The sequence below is a fragment of the Giraffa tippelskirchi genome, chromosome 5 (genome assembly GCF_054371585.1).
Source record: "Giraffa tippelskirchi isolate mGirTip1 chromosome 5, T2T-mGirTip1v1.2.pri, whole genome shotgun sequence".
Lineage (NCBI taxonomy): Eukaryota > Metazoa > Chordata > Mammalia > Artiodactyla > Giraffidae > Giraffa > Giraffa tippelskirchi.
In genome coordinates this window covers 176,726,400-176,750,550 of record NC_137279.1, presented here as the reverse complement: position 1 = coordinate 176,750,550, position 24,151 = coordinate 176,726,400, and the positions used below count along the sequence as shown (strand labels likewise).

General features: G+C 56.3%; 1 protein-coding gene and 1 long non-coding RNA gene across 25 annotated transcripts in view; one reads left to right on the top strand and one right to left on the bottom strand.

The window, feature by feature from the left end:
- The window catches only part of PTPRF (protein tyrosine phosphatase receptor type F), an 82,530-nt gene that overhangs the window by 5,739 nt on the left and 52,640 nt on the right, over positions 1-24,151 (top strand). For 11 of the 24 annotated variants that reach the window (XM_081492632.1, XM_081492614.1, XM_081492611.1 and 8 more), the window contains exons 2-5: positions 1,307-1,383; positions 8,508-8,643; positions 16,995-17,140; positions 17,326-17,467. In XM_081492632.1, coding sequence (XP_081348758.1) covers positions 8,553-8,643; positions 16,995-17,140; positions 17,326-17,467 — 379 coding nt within the window. In that variant the 5' untranslated portion in view covers positions 1,307-1,383; positions 8,508-8,552. Of the gene's footprint in view, positions 1-1,306; positions 1,384-4,934; positions 7,007-8,507; positions 8,644-16,994; positions 17,141-17,325; positions 17,468-24,151 lie in introns of those variants that run through there. The other 13 variants (XM_081492630.1, XM_081492609.1, XM_081492607.1 and 10 more) reach the window with 2 other exon arrangements.
- Positions 6,168-9,417, bottom strand: LOC145506951 (uncharacterized). Its single transcript, XR_014054466.1, has 3 exons — positions 8,864-9,417; positions 6,728-8,709; positions 6,168-6,558 (listed from the first exon to the last, which is right to left on the bottom strand). It is a non-coding gene; the product is annotated as an uncharacterized LOC145506951 (long non-coding RNA).

Here is a 24,151-nt window from a genome sequence, read left to right as displayed (position 1 = left end):
CTGGGCTGGCCAGGCCTGTCCTGGTCAGTCAGGACGGGCCTCCAGCCTAAGGACATCCCCTGTGTTCCAGAGGTGGTCAGTCTCAAGTGAGGCTGATTCCCAGGTGCCAGGTGTGGGGGGTTGGCCTCGGGGGGCTCCCTGACCCAGTCCTATGGGTCCGTTTGCGGAGGAGCCAGGGTGGAACTGCCGTATAGGGCAGGATCCCTGTGTGCGTGGAGGCGTGAGGCTGAGGAGCAACCCGAGCGAGATGCTGCCCGAGTGGAGCGGGCAGCGGGGAGATGGTTGCTGGGCAGGAGGGAGGGGGCTGTGAGAGCTGTGGGCAGGTCAGACCCTTCCCCCACCCAGGAGGGGACCCACGCCAGGTAGGGGCTCAATAATAGTTCTAGAAGGACGGGGCTGGGCCCTGTCACTGTGTGTGTGCCAGTGGAAGAGGCATCTGGGGCACACCTTCATTTTAGAAATTATAGAGCAGCACAGAGTCAAAAATAAACATTGTTTCTAAAGCTTCTTTGAAGGCTCTATGGATGCTGGCACGGTTCTCCCCAGGTTGGGCTGTTTTCCGTGAACTCATTCATGCGTCCATCTGCCCAGTCAGCGTATATTGACAGAGCACCTACTATGCGCTGGCCTTCTGCTGGGAGCTGGGGACCTGGAGCTGAGCCGGCACGCACCAAGCTTATTATGCTTGTGACTCAGCGGCCACTCAGCAATTGTGTAAATAAATAAATCATCACATCTGCGGTCACTGCTCCGAGGCAAGGTCCAAGTGTGTAGCCTGCACATCCTCCCTGAGAAAGTGCTCTCGGCTCTGAGAGCCTAAGGATCACTGGCTAGAACAAGTGGGGAGTGCAGTCCTGGCAGTGGAGCAGGGCATAGGCAAGGCTGAGAGACTGTAAGAATATGGCACGTTTGAGGATCAGAAGAGGAAATTGTCAGGCCGGCTGGCAGGCAAGGGAGCATGGCCAGGTGGGGCTGCAGAGGTGGGTGGGCAGAATTGCTCTGCTGGAAGGGCACGCTAAGGAGTTTGGACACAAGTTTTTCTCCTGAGTTGTTGTTCACAGCTCTATACAGGGTGCCTTGCAGAAAGCCCGGCGCATAGTAGGTGCTCAGGAGCCTGGAAGGAGTGAGTGAATGAAGCGAAGAGATGGGCATTTTTACTAAATGGAGATCGTCCTGCTTGAACAGTCCCATAACCTGCTTTTTCCACCCCTGCATAAGCAGCACATTTTGAATGTCTTTCTGTGTCAATACATGTTCTGCTGTGGTGCTGTTCTTAATGTTTCCTCATCCTTTTCCCTCTTTCCAGGAAGGAGCGGAGGCCCTGGTGCCCTGCCCTCAGTGCCGGTTGTCCAAGAGTGACTGGCGTGAGCAAGCAAAAACCTGGTGAGTGTCCAGCCAGGTAGGGGTGCTGAGGGCCAGGCTGGGCAGTTCAGGTTTAGACTCAGACTGGTGGAGAGTCATGAAAGGATTGTCGCCAGGGGACATGGTGATGCAGTGTGCATGTGGCAGAGAGGTGATGGAGGCCCGGACAAGGAAGGCAGCGGTGGAGGTGGAGAGGAGGGATTCGAGTGCTATTTAGGGAGGCCGAGTAGACAGGACATGGTGAAGGGTTGAATGTGGGGCAGGAGGCGGGGGGAGGTGTTGTGGATGGCTCTCGAGTCTCTGGCTGGAGTGGGTGGTGGAGGTGGCTGGGGAATGATATACAGCTTGTCAGCTGCTGTAGGTGTGAAATAGGCTTCAGGGTAACATTCCAAGACTTCCACCAGGATCTCTGTGCCTCCCATTCACCATGTTTCTATAGAAAAGACTGTTCCTGTTGACTTTAGGTTGTGGAAGAAAGAGCAGGATACTCACAAGATGTGGGGCCCATCCTTCCATGTCTGTTTGAAGTCGACTTCTCTCTATCTGCTAGAAGCCCAGAGCAGAGTTGCAGGGAATGTAGTTGGAGGGTTTGGTTGCAGTTGAAGTGTGTTGGGCCTTGGATGTCAGACTAAAGACTTTCCCGAGCGTGATATGAAGGCACTGAAAGTTCTTAATCAGAGAACCTGCATCCACACATTCATCCACCCATTTTCCCATTCATTTGTTCATTCATGAAACATTATCTGCATGTCTACTGTGGGATAAAAGCAGCAAACAAAGCTGAAGCCTTGATCGGATATGCATTTCTGTAAATGGAAGGGATGGAGAAGGGAATGGCAGCCCACTCCAGTACTCTTGCCTGGAGAATCCCATGGATGAAGGAGCCTGGTAGGCTGCAGTCCATGGGGTTGCTGGGAGTCGGACACGACTGAGCGACTTCCCTTTCACTTTTCTCTTTCATGAATTGGAGAAGGAAATGGCAACCCACTCCAGTGTTCTTGCCTGGAGAATCCCAGGGATGGCGGAGCCTGGTGGGTTGCCATCTATGGGGTCGCACAGAGTCGAATATGACTGAAGCGACTTAGCAGCAGTAGCAGCAGCAAACTGAAGGGAGCATTGGTTTATGTGCAGGAGGGCTTGGAAGCGAGTGACCAGAGGCAGGAAGCCCACTGAAGATATGGGTGCTGATGAGATCTTCCTAACATGATGGTTGTTGGGGTGGAGGCAGGTCACATTCAAACGTATTGACCAGCTGCATAGGTGGGATGAGGAGAAGGGAGAATTTGAGGAGGCCTGGCTGGCTTGGGTGGCTGGTCATGGTGGCGCTCGTCACTGAGGTGGGGACCTGGAGGAGGGGTTGGGGAGGATGGGTTCCGGTTGAGTCTGAGTCCTCTGCAAGTGCCCTGAAGGCAGAGCCCACGACTGTCTTGTTCATCACCCTGCATTCTGCCTCAGGGCCCAGTAGGCCCCCCTGGACAGTTCTGCATGATGGCCAGTGAAGAGGTCTGTGGAAGAGATGAGTTTGGCCTAGCCAGGGGGAGGAAATGAGCACGTATCAGGCATCTGCTGGGGGCCAGGCCCTGTGCGTGGTGAGGTGGGCTTTGGGCGTCTGTAGAAGATGCAGGGGGAAGGCCGTGTCACTGGTCAGAAAGGTCAGATGGGGAGGATGGGTATGGGTCACCTGTCCATCCACGTCACCCATCACCTGTCCATCCACGGATTATGGGTCTGATCTTCCGGGGAGCCCAGTCTCACCAGAAAAGGGGCCTGAACATGGAGCCCCTCTGTCCTCTGGGGAGGCCACTTGCTGATGGTATATGCGAAGGGGTTGGACTGGGATGTGCTATATGGCCAGGCTTCTGGGGGCAAAACTGACGGGGAGGGGGTGAGCAAGATGCCTTGAGATCCAGAGGCCTAGGTTCAGCTAATGTAAGAGTCAAGCATACCTGGGGTCTTGGGGCCCAGGGTGCTCATAGGGACTGGGTTCTGGGGCAGGGGCCAGGGCAGGACCTAGGGGACATCAGGGAACGATCTTACTGTCTGCATTGGGGTTTCTCAGCCTCAGGACTGTAGACAGTTTGGGCCAGATAATCCTTAATTTTGGGGGGCTGACCCGTTAACTGTAGGATGTCCAACAGCATCCCTCGTTTCTTCCTACTATGCCAGTAGCACTTAACACCCTCCCCCATCAGATAATCAGAACTGTCTCTAGACATCGCCTGATGTCCCATCATGGGGCAAGATCACCCTGGATTGAGAAGCACGGATCTGTGCCACTTTTTGCTGCCTTCACTATGCTGTATAAATCTAGAAAACTAGGGAGGGCCACTCAGGGAAGATTCACAGTGATTGGCCCCTGGAGCTGAGTTCTGGTGGGTGAGTAGGTGGCTGGGCCAGGAGAAGGCCTTTTTTCCAGTATAGAGAACAATGAGTGCAGAGGCCTGGAGGCACCACGTTGGTGAACATTAACCCAGGGGAGGCTCCACTCCCCAGAGGAAGGAGGCCAGAGGGCTGGTGGCCTAGGAGTTATAGCTGTAGAAAGGTGCCTCTGCTGGCCTCTTGGTCTCCTGCCCCCAGAGCTAAGACTCTGCTGGAGCTTGCGCCTCCCCCAGCAATTCTGGGACAGTCTTCCTAGGCTCCCCGTCCGCTCACAGAGGAGGCTGAATTGCTGAGGGCTGCCAGAAGGTCAGGGTCCCAGCTTCCTGGGTCGGGGGGCTGATTCTGGCTGCTCCCATAGACCCTGACCAACTAGCTGGAGGAGCAAAGGTGGCCTGCTGCAAGCTGCCTCCTTTCTCAGGGCCGGGGTCACGGCACAGCTGAGACAGATTTATTCCCGTCTTAATCTGGTGGTTGGTTTGGTGAGAGTTGGAAACCCGTTGGTTTTCCCTTCCCAAGTGTAGCAAGGCCTGTTTCCGCTTCCGCGGCCGCTGCTGCAGTGCCACGCGGTGAAGTGTCCGGGACGTGACAAAAAGGCTCGGTTAGCTGCCCGCCGGTGAGAAGATGAACAGCTCCCGGCGCTGCCCGTCCTCACATTCCTCTTGCCCAGGCGCCGGCCTCTCCCCTTGGCCGGCCGCTCCCTGGGGCCCTGCATACCCCTCTTCCTACTAACATCCATTCTGGGGCCCCAGGCCCCCCTGGGAGCCACGGTCCTGGCCCAGGGAGGAAGTGGGGAGGAATCTGTAGGAACAGGTGGTATTTGGAGACTAATTAATATTTGTGAATAATAACACGTGCCCAAGGGAAACAAATCAGTCTGTGTTTGCATATTCATGAGGAGGCCTCGGAATGATCCCAGCTGTTCTCCAGCCAGGGAACCCCTCCCCCCCACCACCATGGCTGGCGTCACATGGTCTCTCTGGGGCAGCCCCCATTGAGGCCGGCAGGGGTGGTTGGCTGCATGGAGGTGGCCTGGCCTCTGTTTACAGTCCTGTCCGTGATGTTTGTGCTCGAATCCTATGGCTTGGTGTGGTGCCTGCTCCTTTCTTTTTCCTCACAGCAGAGATTCCCAGGCTCTTCAATTTCACAAACCAGTACAATTTCCAGAAGGACTTAGAGGCCAGACGTGGGATTAGCAATTTTTATTTTGCCAAAGTAAGGACATTATTAAAAAATAACTGGTATCTGCTATCCCCATCACTTCCTATAAGAAAGGGCATTTTAACACCAAGGACAAAATTTCAGAATAAAGGACAGTTCTTCCCAAGAAAGGGCAGTTGGCAGCTTTATACTGATGTAGTGAAGAAAAAGGATATATGAAAACCATTCTGAGTGTAGAAAAATGGCATCCAGTGATACTGTACAATTGCATTCGGTATGGAATTGTTTTCCTGCCCAAGTGTGGCAGTTGGTAGAACCGATGGTCCGCAGTGCCATCCAGAGACGAGCCGAGTGCACAAGTGCTCAGGCCATGTTTTCATCTCGGCTGTTGAGAGTCCAGACTCACCCAGCCATGGGCAGAAGTGGACACTCTGCTCTTAACGCCACTGCACTGAATTCAGAAGGTTCCCGGCCACCTCAGCAAGGCGAGCGTCAGTCCGCTTCCCTACTCCCCTCCTGCCGTCTCCTCACAGGTGACCCTGAGCATTCTGGGGCTGGGGGCAGGGCCAGTGTCTAGACCTGGGACCTGGGACTCTGGTGGGACTTCAACGCGGGGCCCTGGAGCTGGGAGCGGCCTGCACCGCCTGATACCGGGGTGGGCTCTATGCCCAGAGTCAGGACGGAGGCAGCTTGCTCATACCGGGAGCTGGTGAGGGAGGAGCCCTGGCCGGGACAGCTATGTGGTGGCCAGAGTAATTCTCTGAGAACATGTCTGTATTTTGTGTCCCCATATCTGTGGACTGCTGGGAGAAGCTGTCTAGGAGGGAATGTCATCTTTTCAACATCTTCACCTGTCTGTCCTCTTTCTGCATCTGGACAGTGTCCTGGGCACTCCAGACCCAGATACACAGGGCAAGCCAGGAGTCCCCACGTCAGGGCCAGTTGTCTTTGTTACAGTGGCGGTGGGCATAACAGAGGCCCAGTTTCTCTGACACCCATGGCCAGATTCTTATCCAAGAGGATACCACATGATATCTGCTCTGGAATAACACCCCCATGATGGCTGTACTGGGCTTTCCCGGTGACTCAGCAGTAAAGAATCCACCTGCAATGCAGGAGACTCAGGTTCAATCCCTGCATCAGGAAGATCCCCTGGAGAAGGAAATGGCAACCCACTCCAGTATTCTAGCCCAGGAAATCCCATGGACAGAGGAACCTGGTGGGCTACCGTCCTTGGGGTCAGAGAAGAATCAGACATGACCAAGTGATGCTATGGCTGTGCTGGGGACTGACACCCCATGATATCGATACTGGTGTTATTCCTGTGTGATAATGTACCCTGGTAATGTCCATCGGGCAGCTGCACACCCATGATGTCTGTCCACACTCACATGGCGTCTGGCCAGGATGGCTACACTTCCGTGATGTCTCTGCCTGGGAGATGCACTGCTGCGATTGCTATACCAAGGCAGCTACAGGGGATTATGCCTCAGTGACCATTATACTGGGGAGTTATACTCCATGATGGTTGTGCTGTGCTGTACCTCCACAGTGTCTCTCCTGTGGAGCTTCATCACCTCTACATCCATGCTGAGAGATGCGTGTGTCTTCACTGGTGGTAGGGGGGACAGGTTCACACCCGGACTGCTTGTATAATACCTGGGAGTGAAACCTCTGTGAATATCGTATTGTTGCACCCCATGATGTCTGTACTAGTCCCCTCTGCCTCTGTCCTTTGGTGCAACATGCCACTGAGACATGTACCAAGGGTGCAGGATGGTTTTATCAAGGGCCCATACCCCCATGACGGCCCGGCCCGGAAGTTTACCATCTGATGTCTGCTGGAATGTTGAATTCTATTGTTGGTAGCAGTGCTGCAGGACAGTGCCATGGTGACCACGCCCAGACAGGGCCTTAGTGATGCGTGACCTCCATCCCAACTTGGCCGTACAAGGCATCGCAGTGGGGATGCCCTCTCTCCTGGTCTCAGCTACCTGAACTCTGTGATCATTGAGCAGAACCCCAGGTGTGGGGTAAATGGGGCTGGATGCCCACCAGGCTGCTTCAATGTTCTTGCTTTTGCTGTTCAGCCCATCTCAGACTTTTGGTAAGATCTTGGGACTAGAGACATCTCCCACCCTTTCCCCTTTGTGGTCAGCCCCTACCTCACTACACAGTCCTCCTGCTTTGTCCCAGCACCTTTGCTCACTTCCCGCCCTCTGCTCTTCTGAACTTTGTCCCGGCTGAGACTAGGGTCCAAGTTCAAAGGGAGAGCAGAGCCATCTTTGAGTCCTGACTTTTCCTGTTACCAGCCCTGTCCCCTCCTTGCAGATTCTCTCACCCTGTGGGTCAGGTGGGTCTGGTCCCCACTCTCCTACACGAGTCTGTAGGTACTACTGTGGAACCCTGAGGTGTGTTCACCATCACACTGTGCCCTGTTGTGTCCCCAGGGCATTAATGAGGGACTTTGTACACCAGCCCCTGTCCCAGAGCAAGGTATAAGTAGAGCTGGTGGGTGCTGGAGCAAATCTCCTGAAGCCCCCTGAATAGGAACCATGGGAGAGAGACCCTCAGGAGCTCGTCATCAGGGCGAGGGAGTGATAGCAGTGTGTCGTACCGTCTAGTGTGACCATGCTGAGTGCTCCACATAGGTGCCAGATAGAATGTGTGTGGAGGGAGAAGGGGCACACCCGACCAAGGAGCCCTGTAAGCAAAGGCCTGGAGGCATTCAGACCATCCCATATGGTCTTCCCCTTCCCAGGTTCCTGGCTCAGCCCGGAGGGCAGTTGTGAGCGAGTCACCGTCTGAAGCTTGCACCCCGTCAGTTGATCTACTCTGGGCCACTGGGGCAGGGCAGAGGAGGTGTGGGGTTGACTCTCAGGATCCAGTACCCCCAGTCCTGGCCACTAGGGCCTCCCTGTGGTTTCCCTGTAGAGAAGGTTGGTGCCATGGGAATTGGGTAGGATGAGGGTGGCCAGGCAGGGCGGCTGCAACTCGTCCAGAGCACGTCCTGGCGAGCCCAGACGGGTTGTGGCTTTGGCTCCAAGCCTCTGATACCTGGATCCTGTCTGCCACCACCAGGGCAGTGCTCTGAGGCCTGTGCCCAGCATGTGGGCTCTGCTAGGGAGAGAGGGGGCAACAGGAGGCCCCAGAACTCTGGAGTTCCTGGCGTCTGTGGGTCTGCTAACCGCTCTATCTCGGTCTCCATCTTCCTCTGTGTGTCTGTGCCTCTTGGAGCCCATTTCCCTGTCCCAGTCCCCTTATGGAGGCATGTTGGAAACTCTAGGTCCAGAATGGAACATCCCTGTACCTCCTCTGGTCTCAGTAGCCCCTGCCCCTTACTCAGGTTTAGAGAATGACCTGAGGGCCTCTTGTACTCTCCCTACAGTAATGACTGGTGGGTTATCCTTGGGGGTCTCCAGGGAATCTATGAGGAGTCTGGGTTTGCACAAGATTTGGAAGGTATGGGTGGTCATTGCACACTCCAGGGTGGGGGTGTCTGTTGAACTGGGTGGTCTTGGTGATGAGTGGGAGCCAGGAGGTGGCGTGTGGACAATGGGACATGGATGGATACCAGCCAGTTAACTCTGCCCTTCTCTCCGTCACAGGTTGATTATCCCGGGCTGTGGCTGGCCGCGGTGCAGGAGCCTCAGATGTCCCCTGAGCCAGCCCCAGGGAGGACGATGGTGCCCCTCGTCCCTGCGCTTGTGATGCTTGGTTTGGTGGCAGGTGCCCATGGCGACAGTAAGTCTGGCCCCTCAAGGTGTGGGGCCTCCCGGATGGAAAGGATGCATTCTTCCTAGCAGGACTCTGGAAGGGGGGATGGGACCAGTCACCAGGAGAGACAGGATGGCTAGATACACCTCCAGACCTTCTGTCCCAGAGAGGCCCCCCGCTTGGAGCGCGCGCCTCCAAGGAGCACCCCAGCCCTGTACTTCCCGGGAGCACCCTGTGGAATACCTGCCTGTTTCTTAAGGTGCTGCAGGGTGGGGTGTGTGTGAGAGTGACCCTGTTTATGGGCTGGAGGTGAGATGTGCCCAGGATTCGTGTGGTCACAGATGATGTGCTCAGGCGTGTACTGTGTCCGCTGCTGTGGACCTGTGCAGAAGGCACAGTGTGGGTTGCACCAGGGGATGGTGTGGAAATAGGGGGGCTGCACACAAGGAACGTGTGTGGATGTGTGAATTTTGGACACCAGGTGTGTGCACAGGTCCAGGGAAAGGTGAGAAGGGAGCCACCATAGCCCTTCCCCTGGGCTAGGCCCTTGTAGACACTGAGCCTTCCCCGCTTCGAGGCAGAGGGGCATCCCCTCCCCCAGCCCCTCAGCCCTTAGAATGGGAGAAGATTGCACTTAGCCACAGGAAGCTGGACTCCAGCGCCCCTCCTTGTGTGTTGGGGGAGGTGGGATTGTCCCCTACCCAGATCCAACTAGGAACTTTGGTCCCTTTCCTGCCGCCCTTCCCCCTGCCTGGCACTACAAGACTGGCCGCAGCCCGCCCCGTCACCATGGTTACCACTGCTTGGTTACTGGTGGGAGGCGGGGCACAGGGCAGATTTAGCCAATCTGCACACGGAGGGGGAGGGGCGAGGTCGGAGCCAGGGTCCCTGGGGAATGAGGCTGTTCCCATCCTGTCCGGAGCCCAGAGGTGGCCCAGGGCCAACCTGGGGATCAGCAGGCCATAGGTTCCCTCAGCCCCCTCTCCCAAATATCTGGGTGCAGAGCTCTCTCCTTGCCCCACCCAAGCCCTTTCTCCTAAGGGCTCATTAATTATTCAGGACCAGATCCTGGAGGGGGTGGGACTGGAGAGCCCCGCCCTTTGTCCCCCAGGCTGAGCTGGGTGGGGCTCCTAGGGCAAGGGGGAGACAGGGTATTCCTCTTGCGGTGCGGGGCGTGGGGTGATGAGAGCCTTAAGGTGCTGGTGATGAGAGGGCCAGGCTAGCAGGAGCAGGGCAGGGTAGGGGGTGCTGGAGAGAGCTGGAGCCTGCGGGAACAGCCTGGGGTAGAAGTCACTGGGTGTGACTCTGAGATGGCAAGAAGGCCAAAGCTCATCAGAGTCAGCCCCTGGACACTGACGTGCTGGCCTCGCTCCCCAGCCCTCGCTCTGGACACTCTTAGGGCCTTCAAATGGGAGCTTGAGAGCAAAGGGAGGACCACTCTGCTGGCTGTCAGAGACAGTACACCTGGGAGCGAAACTGCCTTCCCTCCTGCTCAGACCCAACATGCTGGAACCTGCACCCACACCCTCATCCCCCCAGACCTGCCCATCTTTCTGTGTTCTCTCTCCTGTGAATGGCTTTCCCACCCACCCAGCCACCCAAGTGAGAAACCTGGGCCTCCTCCCACTCTCATACCCACATCTAATCCATCACCAAGTTCTGCTGTTTCTCCCTCCTGAATATCTTTGGAATGCATCCACCTCTCCCTCCATGTCCTCATCCAAGCCAGGCTCAGTGCTCTCTGGGGCTTTTGCAGGCCACAACCTCCTGGTGGCTTCCTGTCTCCAGTCTCTGTTCCGTGGTGGGAGTCATGTGCGAAATGAAAACCTGATCATGTCTCTCAGTTGAAAATCCCTAGCTCTCTGTTGCCTTAAGGATGGAGCCTTGGGGTCCAGGCCCTGCATCTGTAAGCCTCTGCCAGCCTCATCCTTCACCTGCCCCATCCTTCGCCACAGCCCCGCCATGCTGACCTCTCCGTCGTTCCCGTGCTCCCTGTTTCTTCTGTTTCCTCTGATAGGAACCCTGTTCCCCATCCCCTTTACCTGGCGATTCCCACTCACCTGGAGCCATCACCTCCTCCAGGAGCCTTGGTCACGTGCTGCTCCCCTGGGCCCATGTGACTCTGTGTCAGGTCTGCCAGTCCCAGGGGCTCAGACCGTTGTCCAGCTCAGGGCCCGGAGTTTGGCAGATGAGTGAATTGGAAGGGTGGAGTCAGGCCTGAACCCCTAGTAGGAAGGGGGTGGAACAGAGCAGAGTCTAAGAACCTCCATGCTGGTCCCTTAAGGACCAGAGCCCAAAGACCACGGTCTTGAAGGTAGGAACCAGCTGGAAATGCTGAAATAGGTGAGTTGGGTTCTGCTCCCAGGCAGAGAGCAGAAGAGGGGCATGGGCTGGGGGCTGCGATGACCTGACCCCAGGAGGCAGGGTCTGCCTCACACTGCACAGACATTTGGATCTGTCCCCGCCCCCACACCTTGGCCAGCCTTAGGTTGGGCCTGGGAGACGTCTAGCCAGGGCAAGCAGGCAACGTGGACAGAGCTGCTGCAAAAGGTAGGGCAGGCGCCCCAGAGAATTGACGACCGGAGCAGTGGAGCGCGGAGCGGACAAATGTGTTTCTATAGGCCTCTTAACGAGACAAATGAATGGGGGCCCTGGCCTCTGAGGGAAGTGCAGGGAAGAGGGGCGGAGAAGCAGCTGCCAAGAGTTAGCCCAGAGGCCCCGAGTCAATGCTGAGTCAGCTCCAGCGGGGACCTGGGCATGGGACTTGGGGGGCTCCCCCAGCCGGGGCTTGTGTTTCTGAAGAGGGCAGTTTGTGGGGCCAGAGGTGGTCCTGAGCAGGAAGAGGTTTCTGCTGATCCGCTGTGTGCTTGTCAGGTGCTCAGTGGGAAGAATCCACACAGGCCTGCGTTTGGAGCCTGTGGTGGGGTTACTACAGCGTGCGCTGTGCTGGGGGCAGTGCCGGCACCCCCAGAGGTAGTGACCTAAGCGTCGTGGGAGTGGGTAGGAGGCTTCCTGGAAAACCGAGACCCTGAAGGGTGAGTGGGCATTTGCTAAAGGGGGGTATTGCCTAAGGAGATGAGATAGGGGGAAGACGCAGGAACGGGTCTGGGCTTCTCCCTGGAGCCCCTGCGAGGACCACCATGAGGACCATCCCCCTTTTGATCTCAGACAGCATAGGGCAGTCCAGTTACTTGGAATCATAGGAGCCCAGAGCAGGATGCATAAAGGCTAGAAGATAGGTGGATGGGTAGAGTCCTAAGTAACTGGGGATGGATGTATCTGTCAGAACAGCCCCGACCCGGTCTGTGGAGCTGGAACGGGGCAGGCAGGGTGCTGCACGTGGTTCACTGGTGCCTTCCCCACCCCACCCCACCCGCCACCCTTGGGGAGGCCAGACCTGGTGGCCCGTCTAGACTCTGCCCTCCGTGGAACTTCCGGCAGGTTGCTTTCCCTCTCAGGGACTGTTTTCCTATTGCACAATGAGGATAGTCACTTCTACCTGGAAAGGTTAACTGAGGTCACATGTTCAAGGCACCTGACACTTCGTACGTGCTCCGTCCATCCCAGGCCATGACCTGGAGCTCCCTGTGTGTCCCCTGGGAGCCCAGGGTTGTCTCTGAGCGAACTTCCCCCCTGGGGATGCCAGAAGTGGTCACAGGAGCCAGCGTTAATGAGTCCCCAGCTCATTAGGCTGTTCAGGGCCGGGGAAACCCGCCTCCCTGCCCTCCCTCACAGCCCCTGGCTGCTGCGTGTCTGTGCGCCTGTGTACAAGGGGCTGCGGGGAAGGTACAAAATAGCAGTCATCTCCCCGGAGAGTTGCCTTAGGCAGCTCAGTTTGGCTGGACCCTGGGACTCATGGCCCCCCAGGCCAGCCCACTTATTTCCTCTCTTAGGCCACTCCTCCCACTTGACATGGGCTCAGCTACCTGAGAGTGTCCAGGGCATATGCCCCTGGGTACTGCTGCCCAAAGGCCTGTGTAGCCATGACTTCCATGTGGTCAGGGAGGGGCGAGTGTGGAGGGGAGGTGGCCCTAAATTCTGGTGGGGCAAAAAGCCCCTCCAGGCATGTGTCCTCGGAAGTTCTGTTCAGACCCTCCCTGGATGCCAGCTCTGGTCAATACTAGGCAGAGTGGTTAAGTCACTGAGGTTGCCTGCCTGCCTGGAGACCTGACCGGTGACTGTAGCCCAAAGGCTGAGGGGCGCAGAGCAGGCTCTCATAGGCTTAAGAGTAGAGTGCATGAGAGGGGCTGGGCACATGCAAAGGCAAGGGGGATGCCCATGGGCTTGGGTGGGATGGCATCGCCACGGGACCTGAGCTGTGTCCCGCACAGTGCTTGGCCCATGGCAGGTACTTTTTTTTGTTTTTTGTTTTTTTTTTAAGAGTCAGAAAGGTGAGCCCAGAGAGGGAAGCAGGAGTAAGTATGGGAAAGGCAGCAGGGAGACAGGTTTGTGCTCCCCAGAAGTCCCAACTGGTGAAAAGAGGCGAGGGCTTAGCGGAGCTGTGGGATGAGAGGTACCCTCCTGTGGGGGTGAGTGGGCTGAGAGAAGTGAGGGTCTGGTCTGATGAAGGGGAGAGACCTGCCCCCTGGACAGCCCCGGGCTTGCACACTGCCAGTCTTTGCCACAGCTTGGTGGGTGGGTGGGCTGGGCAGGGCCCTGGCCCCTCTCCAGCCTCCCCAGGAGGTTCCGCCTCCTCGATGGCCCCAGGCCTTGGGCACCGTCCAGGCTCCACTGTACTCAGGCCTTCCCCTTTCTCTCTCGTGACCTGTACCTGGCTGCCTCCCCAGCTCCCGGTTCTTTGTTTGGCGCAGAGGCCCCACCCCCAGGCACACTCACCTGGCTGTCTGGTTCAGCAGGTTCCAGCCTCTGGTTTCTGCAGCCGACAGGTTGAGGCAGGAACCAGGGGGGTTCCACCCCGGGCTTCTCTCCCCAGCAGGTGTTGAGGGCTCCCCAGTGTGGTGTGTAAGGGGCCAAGGCCTCCATCCTCCTCAGCAGGCTTTCCCTCATGGCCAGGTCACCTCCCTCGTTCCCCCCCCCCACCACTGCCCTGTGCCAGGAATGGGGTTGGCGCTGGGACAGGGAGGGAATCAAGGCAGGCAGGTTTCTGCCCTGCCCTGGGTTATTGTTCTCTGTCGGGAAGCAGCCATGAATCAAATACTCCTCCACAACGTGGAAAAAGTAATAACCTCACACGTGTACATAACAAATCGTGAGCAAAAGCAGTAACCTCACACGGGACATAACAAACCATGAGCGCTGCTGTGAGAGGCAGAGGGGAGTCGCCAGAGAGCCCCAAACACAGAACCAAGCCAGTCGAGGTGGGCACGACAGCAGGGGGGCAGGGAAGGTTTTCTGGGGAAATGATGTCTAAACTGAGATCAGAAAGGTGGATAGGAGACAGTGGGTAAAGAGATGGTCTAAGAGGTTTGTGGCAGGAGGAACAGCTTATGCAAAGGCCCCGAGGTGCAGGATGAGCATTGCTTATCCAAAGAATGGGAAGCCAGGGCTCTGGGGGGTGTGAAGGGCTAGGGTCAGACCTGGCAGGGCTCTGTCCACCATGACAGGAGTTTAAGTCTTGTTTCAGAAGCCGTGGGAGGCTTCCAGAGGGTTTTGATCAGGGAAGAGGCTGCCACTTCGCTCTGGCTGCTGAATAGAGACTAGGTTGAGAGGACAAGACTGGAGGCAGGGACGCAGCTGGTTAGGTTGGCGCAGTGTCCAGTCGAGGGAAGGTGTTATCTGGACTAAGGTGGTGGCAGAGCAGAAGGAGAGGGGAGCTGTAGTCTGGAGGCATGGGGGAGGGGTGGGCAGGAGATTCTTCCCCACCCCTGAGTGTGGGAGGAGGGGTCCTATCTGAGAAGACCTGACTGAAAGGACCGGTGTACAAAGGCAGGCTCTGCAGACCGGGAGTGTCCAGAGCCTCCAGAGGGCAGCTGGGGCAAGAGTGAGGCAACCTGAAGCTCTCTAAACCTTTGTGGTGTCCCCGTGCCACTCTGGCCCCCAGCAGGTTTGCGTGTTACCCCAACAGGGCTGCCCTTGCCCCCTCTGGGTACTCCCAAGTGCAAGTTAGGTAGGTCCCCAAGTCTCCCTCCTCCAAGGAAGCCCTGAGCTGTGCTCAGGGTTTGGAATGCTGGCTCAAACCCTGGCTTTACACCAGATTGTTGATTTATCTGTTGTTTGACCTTCTGAGCCTCCATTTCCCCATCTCTAAAATGGGGATGATAATACTACCGATGCTAAAGAGGATGATAGCTGCCCACAGGCGAAGTCTACCACATGTCCAGCTGTGGGAGCAGCCTACAGACATCATCACATTTTGTCTGCACAGATCCCTGCCTCTAGCACCGTTGAGCAGTTGAGGCTCAGAGATAGTTGGTGACCTTTCTTAATAATTACACAAAAGCTCCAGAGCCTGCTGGACCCTGGGGTACTGGATAAGATGGACCCCTCCCTGCTCCCTGCAAGGCAGAGCCCTCCCAGCTCTGTACCGGAACTGTCACTCCTAAGCCTAGTGGTTGGCTCCCAGACCCTTCCCTCCTCAGAGATGCTGCTCCATCTGTTATCCCTCTTCTCTGCACTGGATCAGTACCTTCTCTCTCTGCTGGCTCCTTCCCATCAGCATTTAAATACCATCTTGCGTGCTTCCCTGGTGGCTCAGTGGTAAAGAACTCACCTGCCAATGAAGGAGACCCAGGTTCAATCTCTGATCAGGGAAGATCCCACATGCCGCAGAGCAACTGAGTCCATGCGCCACAACTATTGAGCCTGTGCTCTGAGCCCGAGAGCCGCAACTACCGAGCCCACGAGCCTCGACTACTAAAGTCCACTCGCCCTAGAGCCTGTGCTCTGCAACAAGAGAAGCCACCTCAGTGAGAACCCCATGCACCACAACTGGAGAGTAGGCCCCACTCTCTGCAACTAGGGAGAAGCCTGTGCGGCAATGAAGACCCAGCCCAGCCAATAAATAAAATTATTTTAAAAAAGTACTGTCACATCTTAGGAAAAAAAGAAACAAGAATGTAAAAACCTCCCTCCAGTCTTCATCACCTCCAAGTGCCATCTTTTCTTTCTCTTCCCCATCACAACCAGTCTCCTTTAAACAGTCACTGTACTCTGCTCTCCACTTCTTCACCGCCAACTTATTCCTTGACCTTCTTTGGTCTGGCTTTGGCCCCTGCCACCCCCTTGACTCTGCTTGTGACAAAACCTCCAACTACACCAAGGTGAACTGTTTCTGCCCGGTGTTTTGCAATCAAACAGGCTTGAATTCAAATCTCAGATGTGCCGCTCATTGGCTGTGTGACCTTGGGCTAGTGACTTGACCTCTCTGTGCCTCTAAACTGGGGACAACAAGCAGTGGAGGACTACATGAGATAAAGTACCGGGTACAGAGTGGGATTATCATCATTGCACAAACATGTTTTTGTGCCAGAGACCAGGCCAGGCCTGGCCTCATCAGCACCAAGCAGGTGGTCTGAAAGGTCACTTCTCACGGTATCAGCCTTCCTGGAGCTGTTCATTGGCCTGATTAATAGGAAATGGATCCGCTGTCGGGATTAACGAGGCATTGCTACATCTTAATGAAGGCCGGGTTTCCCGGATCTGGTGACCCTGGGTGGTGGGATTCCAGGTCGACCCTGTTGTATATCAGAGTGGCGTGGGTGGGCGTGACCGTACAGTGTCCAAGCCCACTCCCTTCTCCCCCTCCCGTTGCTTCTCTGTGGAATTTTGGGGAGACGTCCAGGCCGTCAGAAGGCAGTCACCCAGTCAGTGGGAGCTGGGTGGGGAGGGTAGATTTACAGGAAAGCATTCACCTGGGAAAACGTCCAGAGATAGGACGTCTCTGGATTAGGAGGTGGAATGTCTAGGCCTCCGGGACTGATGGTGTGTGGGGGTTGGGGAGAGGAAGAGTCATGGTTTCTGGCTTGAGCCTTGGGGTAGGTGGTGGTACCGTCACCTGGGTGGAGAGCAGTCATGTCTGCGAGAGAGGCTGGGGCCGCTCCCAGCAGCTGTCAGCATGCCTTTGTCCTGGAGCTTGGAATTGTTGAGGGGATGGGAGACAGAAGAGTATAGCAGTTAAAGTACAGAGTCAGTTGCCTGGGTTCAAATCTTGGCTCTGCCACTAAGCAGCTGTCATGTTGGGCAAATCCCATTACCTCTGTGTACCTTGACTTCTCTATAAGCAAAAATAAAACCCACCTCATGTGCTCACAGCTCTTTGAAGAGCACCTAACACATAAGAAGCACTGCATAAGGGCTAGGCATCACTACCATTATTTCCTTTATAGACCTTTCTTCCTCACCCCCATGCCTGCCCCCGGTAGCGTAGGCCATGTCTGCAGTGACCATCCTGTGGTGACTTGACGTTCCTCTCTCTCCAGGCAAACCTGTCTTCGTCAAGGTCCCCGAGGACCAGACTGGATTGTCAGGAGGGGTGGCCTCCTTCGTGTGCCAAGCCACGGGGGAACCCAAGCCGCGCATCACATGGATGAAGAAGGGAAAGAAAGTCAGCTCCCAGCGCTTCGAGGTACAGCCTCGGGTGGGAAGGGGCAGGCAGGGCTCCAGTTCTGCCTATTTGGGGGTCTGGTCCTTTATCACCTCCTCTTGATCTCCCTCCCTGGGGGCCTTTTCTTGGCAAGAGAAAGGCTGAGCCTGAGCAGACCCTGGTGTCTGTCCGGAGCAGGCTGTGATCGTGTGTCTGTCCTCCGGCAGGTCATTGAGTTTGACGATGGGGCGGGGTCTGTGCTGCGGATCCAGCCACTGCGGGTGCAGCGAGACGAAGCCATCTATGAGTGCACGGCCACCAACAGTCTGGGAGAGATCAACACTAGTGCCAAGCTCTCAGTGCTTGAAGGTACCTGCTGCTGGAAAGGGATGCGGCATCGGAAGGTGGGGAGACTCACGTGGGGGATGAGCCAGCCAGCCAGCCCCGGCCCCGCCGTGGACTGTAGTGTGTTTGGTAGAGAGGAGAACTGGCCATCCTGGGGTCGGAGAAGGTCAGTAGTGGACAGTGACGATTGCTGGGTTTTTGGCATATGCGTGGTGTCTTTGTGTTGTGCTGAGCTGGGGTGTTGCTTGGCTGGGGTCTGGGGCCTGACCTGAGCTGTTGAGGTGGTAGCTATATATCATGATTCGTGGTAGTGGATGTGATTTTCATGTGGAATCTGGCGAGAGGCTTCAGAGAAGTGTGTTCCCAGTTGCTGTTATGAGCAAGGGCCCTAGGCTGGAGGCTGGGGCTCTGTATGTGGACTTAATGACCTCTCTCACTTAGTGGCTCCTCCATCCATTCACAAACACACCTTAATGATGCCTCATGTCCTGAGAGTTATCTGACCTGGTCCTGCCCTTGTGACTTCAGTCTCCAGTAGGTTCTGTGTTCTTCAGGAGAGGCCCAGGGGACTGCAGGGGTGGGGGGCACACAGGGGTTCAGGGGAGGAGGGAGCTGTTGTCTAAGCTGAGTCCTGAAGACAAGTGGGAGTTGGGGTGGGGGCCTCGGTGGGGAAATAGCATCAGCTCACACCAAGGCCCAGAGGCAGGAGAGTGTGGAGCTTTCAGCGAACTCTTGAGTAGTTCCATTTGGCTTTGGGATGGAGGGTGGCTGGAAGACACAAAGTGGGGAAGAGTAGGTAGTTCAACATGAGCCTGGAGAGCTTGGAGGGCAGATCACACAGGACCAGCCAGGCTGAGAAACACTTTCCTAGGGACAGAGGAAGCCACAGACAGGGAGTGACATGATTGCCGCCCACCCCCACCTGCCACGATGAAGGCATTAGTCTGACTATGTCTGCATGTATTTTCAAAATATGGCTTGGACTGTTGCTTTAAAAAAAAAATTGCAATACCAATACCTGTTCACTGTTGAAATTTTGGTAAGTATTAAATAGCACATAAGAAAAATTAAAACTCACCTGTTTATCTTACCACTACTATTAACGTTTGGTTATTTCCTTATAGTCCATTTTCTGTGCATGCAATATATGTGTAACAAAAACAAGGTTACTTTCTGCCCAATGATTTATAGACTGCTTTTTAAAAAAACATATCATGAACATCTTCCTCACCATTAAGTATTTTTCTGCATCATTATTTTTAATGGCTGTGGGTAAGTGTCACATGCAAGTACCCTAATTTATTTAGCCATTCCCTTATTGTTGGACACGTATGTTGTTCCCAGTTTTTTGCTTGTATAAATAAGGGACTGTGCGCTTCCTTACAGATAAGATGTGTTCACTTTCCTGATTATTTCCTAGATGCACGGAAGTGGAATTGCTTGTTCAAAGGGCCACATGCGATGTTTAGCCTTTTCAATATTTCCAGAAGACTCTGTCAGTTTACACACCCACCAAACAGGGCATGAGAGGGCCTCTTTTCTGCACATCCTCACCAGCAGTGGGAATTATCATTAAAAAAATCTTTGCCAAGTTAATAGGCAAAAAATGGCATCTCAGTTTAATTTGCATTTCTTTGATTACAAGAACAGTTGAACATCTTTTTGTGTTAGCCGTTTTTACACTGTGGCTTTGTGTGTTCACGTTCACATCCATTCAGTAACTCCTTTGTGCCTGTGTGTCTCCTGCAAGGCAGGGCAGGGCCCTCCAACTTAGAGAGGCAGCAGTTAGGATCAGGGGCTCTGGACCACTTATTCTCTTACCTTGTGACTTCGGGTGAGTAACCGTGCCTCTGAGCCTCATTTTGCTCCATCTGTAAATCGGGACGTGATGCCTGCCACCCAAGCTTGTTGGGAGGATTAAATAGGATGTAGTTAAGCACTTTGCTGGATTCCAGCATAAATGGGAGCTGCTGTAGGGCTGAAAGCTGCACACCCTAAGGTCCACACGTGTGAGCTGCCTGTACCTGGTGCCTGTGCTGCTTGGCCTCTGGGTGATGCAGCCCCCACCGTCCACTCCCCTGAGGGATAGGGGGCCCAGAGGACAGGCCCTGCACCAGGATCCCTGATGGTTGGGTGCTCTCGAGCTCCTCCCTGCCACCCCTGACCTCAGTTTCCCCACTCATGACCTCAGGACAGGTATTTCAGCACTGCCCTCCCTCCTGTTGCTTGCTACCCCAGCAGGAGCCATCTGCCCTGCCCTGGCATTTGGGAGGTGGCCGAAGGGCCAGACTGTGGCTCCCACCCCAGAGGGCATCTCTCAGGCCCTCACATTAAGGAAAAGAGAGCCTCCATATTAGTGTTGGAGGAAAAGTCCCCCCAAAGCCCCTACACGCCAGTTCTGGAGGGACCTTCTTGGAGAGGGTTTCTTTAGCAGGGGTCTGAGGTGTGTTTGTGCTTCTGGGTGTGAGAGGTGTCTGGTGAGATTGGGGAGCGCATGGGGGCCCCAGGCCTGCTCCTGGCCCAGTTGGGATGGAGCTGTGGGCCTGAGTGAGCCCCCCTCCTGCTCCTGAAACACAGCACCCGGAAGGTGAAATGCTGACTTGCCATGTTGGTCTGCGTAACCTTGACCAGCTCTGAGCTTGGCAGAAAGGAGTGGAGTAGGAGGTCGCAAAGGTGCCAGGGGGCGGGGCCTGAGGAAAGCAGCTCCCCTCCACCATGCCAGGCCTCCCCTGCTGGCCAGAGAGGCTGGGTGTGTGTGGGGTGAAAGGATGGTTTGACTACAGCTGTGGGCTGGGGCCAGGAGAGAGCCAGGGCCATTCCTGGGAGGAGGGCTGGGGAGAGGAGGAAGCTGGTTTGGGGACCGGGACTCAAGGTTGAGTTCCTTACGTGCAGCGCGCCATGCACTGCGTGTAGCTCAGCACACGCTGGGCGCTTCAAGGGAGTGGCCCGGGGCTCCCTGGGGTGACTCGGCTCAGCTGAGAGGTTGCTGCATCCCAGGCCTGCGTGTCCACGCCAGGCTCCCTGCCCTGCCTTGCTCTGTGCCAGGCCCAGCTCCTTTAACATTCGAAGCACCCCACACCACTCCCACTCTATGGCCTTTGCACCCAGCTGCCTGGGCAAGACTGCCACTCCCAGGGAGTCCCGACTGCCTTGCAATGCCCAGCCGGCTGCCTCCCCACCCCCTTGGCCCGGGCTGGGTACAGGGTGGGGGTGCCCGGCACAAGCTGGCTGGGGGTGAGCTGCCCAGCGTTCCTGTCTGAGTGGTAATTGAAGCCATTAGCGCGCCAGCCTCTCCCTCGCCGGGTAATGGCAGGAAAAGCTCTTCTCACTCTGCACTCTTGAGGCTGAATCACTCCCCCTCCAACCCGCCTGCCGCCGCCACTGAGACAGGGAATCTGACATTTTCCCTCGCGAGGGAGGGGGAGCTGAGGGGGAGGGGAGGCAGGCCTTGCTTCCCAGCCTTTCCCTCCAGGAGGTGGGGGAGCCGGGAGGGTCTTGGAGCTCAGTCTGGAGGTTCAGGATCCGCTTGGGCCAGTGGGCTCCGGCCAGGAAGTACCGTGGTCAGGAAAGCCCCGGAGGATGCCAGACAGCAGAGGTGTGGGCCGGGCCCTGGTGACTTGGGCAGGTTCTGGAAGGGCCTAGGAGAAGGGGAAGAGGGGCAGGGAGGAGACGGGGAAGGAGGAGGAAAAAGGCCAAGGAGCAGAGATGGGCCATTTCTGACTTGCCTTGGAGGGCTTGGCTTTGCGGACTCAGAGTGCAAGAGGCAGCATTTGCTTGTGGTCATGGATACAGCAGACAACATGCACCCGTGTTGTGGCCTGTGTGCCCTGTGTGCTGTCTGGAAGGCTGTGTGTGTGAGGTGTGTGATGTGGTGGTACACTCTTATGGGCTGTGTTGTGTGTGCCTTATGGGTTGTATAGAAAACAGGGGCTGTGCGTCTGACTCTGTGTGTGTGTGTGTGTACGTGTGCGTGTCCTTGTGCGTACGCGCATCAGGCAGTGTGTATGCGGTGTGGTGTATACAGCAGGTGGTGTACATCATGCCGTGTGTGCTTCAGACAGTGTTTATATGGGGTGCGGGCTGAACAGCAGGTGGTGTGCACCTTATGGGCTGTTGTGTACAGCGGGGGAAGGGGTGTGCTGCAAGCAGCCTGGGCCAAGTGTGTACAGTCAGTCTGGTGCTGCGGGAGGCCGGAGATGCTGGGCTCATTGCCTCCTGGATCCCACAGGATCCCTGCTTAAGGCTGGTGGTTGGCCAGGGCAGGTAGACAGAGATGGACATGGGGCAGAGTAGTCAGCCTAAGCTGTTCTCAGTGCCTGAGAAACTATGCTTTAGCAGGCCAGAGGGAGGGGGCACCAGAGAGGGATCCTACCCAGACCTTGGGACTCTCTCCTATTCATCTCCTCCCCACACTGAGCCCCGGCTCCCTTTCACCTGTTCGCACCTGGCCTTGGTGTCTGCTGGTGACTGACCAGGACCACACCACTCAGGCCACAGAGGCCCAGGAATCCAGGTGCCCGCATGGCACGCCTGGTCTTGCCCCCTTCGCTGGGGATAGGCTCTAGCGGAGGCCTGCTCTCAGACCTGTGGGGTAGTGACTGGTGGTGGGGGGCGGGCAGGCAGTGCTGGGCCTGGATCCCCAGGCTCGGCAGTGGTTTTGACCCTGGTTTGGGGACTGTGGGATGATGAGGCCCTCTTGAGCCCCTTGCCAAGCCCCTTTGAACATGAGGACTGATGAACAGCATACAACCCTGTCCTGCCATCCTGGGCTGGCCGTACCTGGAGCATGGCCAGTATAGAAGCTCGTGTTTTCAGGGTGGGTGTACGTTTCCCCAGGGAGTCAGCTCTCCCTGCTCCACCCTCCTCCCTGTCCCTGGCCCAGGGCTGATTAGGGGGTGGGGCGTTTGGGTAAAGGGCTATCACAGGCAGAAGATGACTGTGCCCCTTTCCTGTTGCGTGCATATGTGTCCAGGTAACGGGCTTGTTTTGAGGAAGCTGGGCCCATCACCTCCCTGATTTGCATCCACAGAAGACAGAGAAAGGGCCCCTAGAACCTAGCACCTAGAACCCAGGCCAGCTTCTGCCCCTTCCCTCGCAGCTGAGGCGTGACCTAAGTGCTTCTGGCCCCATGACCAGGGGATCTGTAACCTGTCCCTCCAGCCCCGCTGTGACCCTAGTCACATTCAGAACCACACAGATGCGAGGCTCTGCAGCCATTTCCTGGAGAGACCTGAGCCCCAGACGTAGGGGTGGGAGAGGTGTCAGTAGGTGGGCATTGCCAGGAAGGTCGCTAGGTTTCTTGGTACCTGGGTTCCTCCACTTTTTTCTTGTTCTGATCTATCTTCAGGGGGCCCAAGTGGACTCCCTTCTGAATGGTTCCTCCTATGGGGTGGGCAGTAGGCCTGCCTCTTCTGTTAGCCACAGGCACTGGAGGCCTTGCCTGTGCCCAGCCTGCCCCTCCCACCCCTGCAATCACAGATACTTACAGGGCCCTGCTGTGTGCATGGCCCCCTCGCCTACACCCCTCGCCCCAGCCTCAGGACCACAGCGGAACCGGCAGCTCTGGGAACAGCTAGCCAGCTTGGAGGTTTTAAATGCCCCTCTGTGTGCACATCCTCCACCCCTGATGAGGTGTCCCCTGCCTCTGGTTGCCGATGAGAGAGGATTTTAATCAGGGGAATGCCTGATAAAATGTGTGCTTCAGAAAGGTCCCTGAGGGTGCAGAGGCGGGTACCGGAAGACCCGTGAGAGGTCAGAGCAGCGGCCCAGGCAAGAGGTGGCAGTGGCCCAAACCCAGGCAGTGGGTAGAGGTGGAAGGGAGACTGGGTTCCATGCAGTTTAGAAAGCTTGCCTGGCCACCTGTGGGACTGGGGAGGCGGGTGACTCGGGATTGCTGGCTCTGGGCCAGGTAGATGGCAGAGCTGTTTGTTAAGGTTCAGGTATGAGAGGAGGACCCGTTTGAGGGGCAAGTTGATGAGTTCACTTAGAAATCTGTTGTAGCAGGTATGTGTAGGCATCCTGGGGAGGGGTGTCAAGGAGGCCTTGTTCAGATTTTGCCTGGTACTCCGAGGGACAGCTGGAGATAGTGGGGAGAGAAATGGCAAGTCTTAGGGAGCCAGAGGACAGGAAGAGGGCCTGGATGGAGCCCCAGACACTAGGTCTTCCTATAAGGATGAGTTCCTGGAAGTCAAGAGAAAAGATATCTGAAGGAGCAGGGAGGGGTGCTGTCGAGAGGTCGGGCAAGATGACCGCTGAGACGTGGCCACTGGACTTAGCTCCATGGAGTCGTGGTTGACCTTGGTGAGCACGCTGGCATCAAGCCATGGGGGTGGCAGCTGGGCTGCAGGGACCTGAAGAGCAAGAGGGAGGTTCTCAGTGGCCTGGGGGGCCCAGGCTGGAACCTAGCAGGGGTAAAGGGACCAAAAGAAGGGTCCTGGAGTAGGACTGAGGTGGGGACCCTGGGAGGAGGGTTCAGCATGGGCCAGACCCCAGAAGCTCGAATGTGGAGGGTGCAGACCTGGGGCCAGCCCCCGGGGTCACCTGGTGTTGTGCGGCTGGGAGCCCTCACTTGCTAGGTTGAGTAGAGCCCTGGGAGGCTCCAGGGAAGTCCTAGGGAGGAGGGAATTGGGAGGGGGAGGCCTCGGCTGCTTGGCTGTTCTCGGCAGCGACAGGCCCCAAACAGCTCAGATTCAAAAACAAAACAGGCTT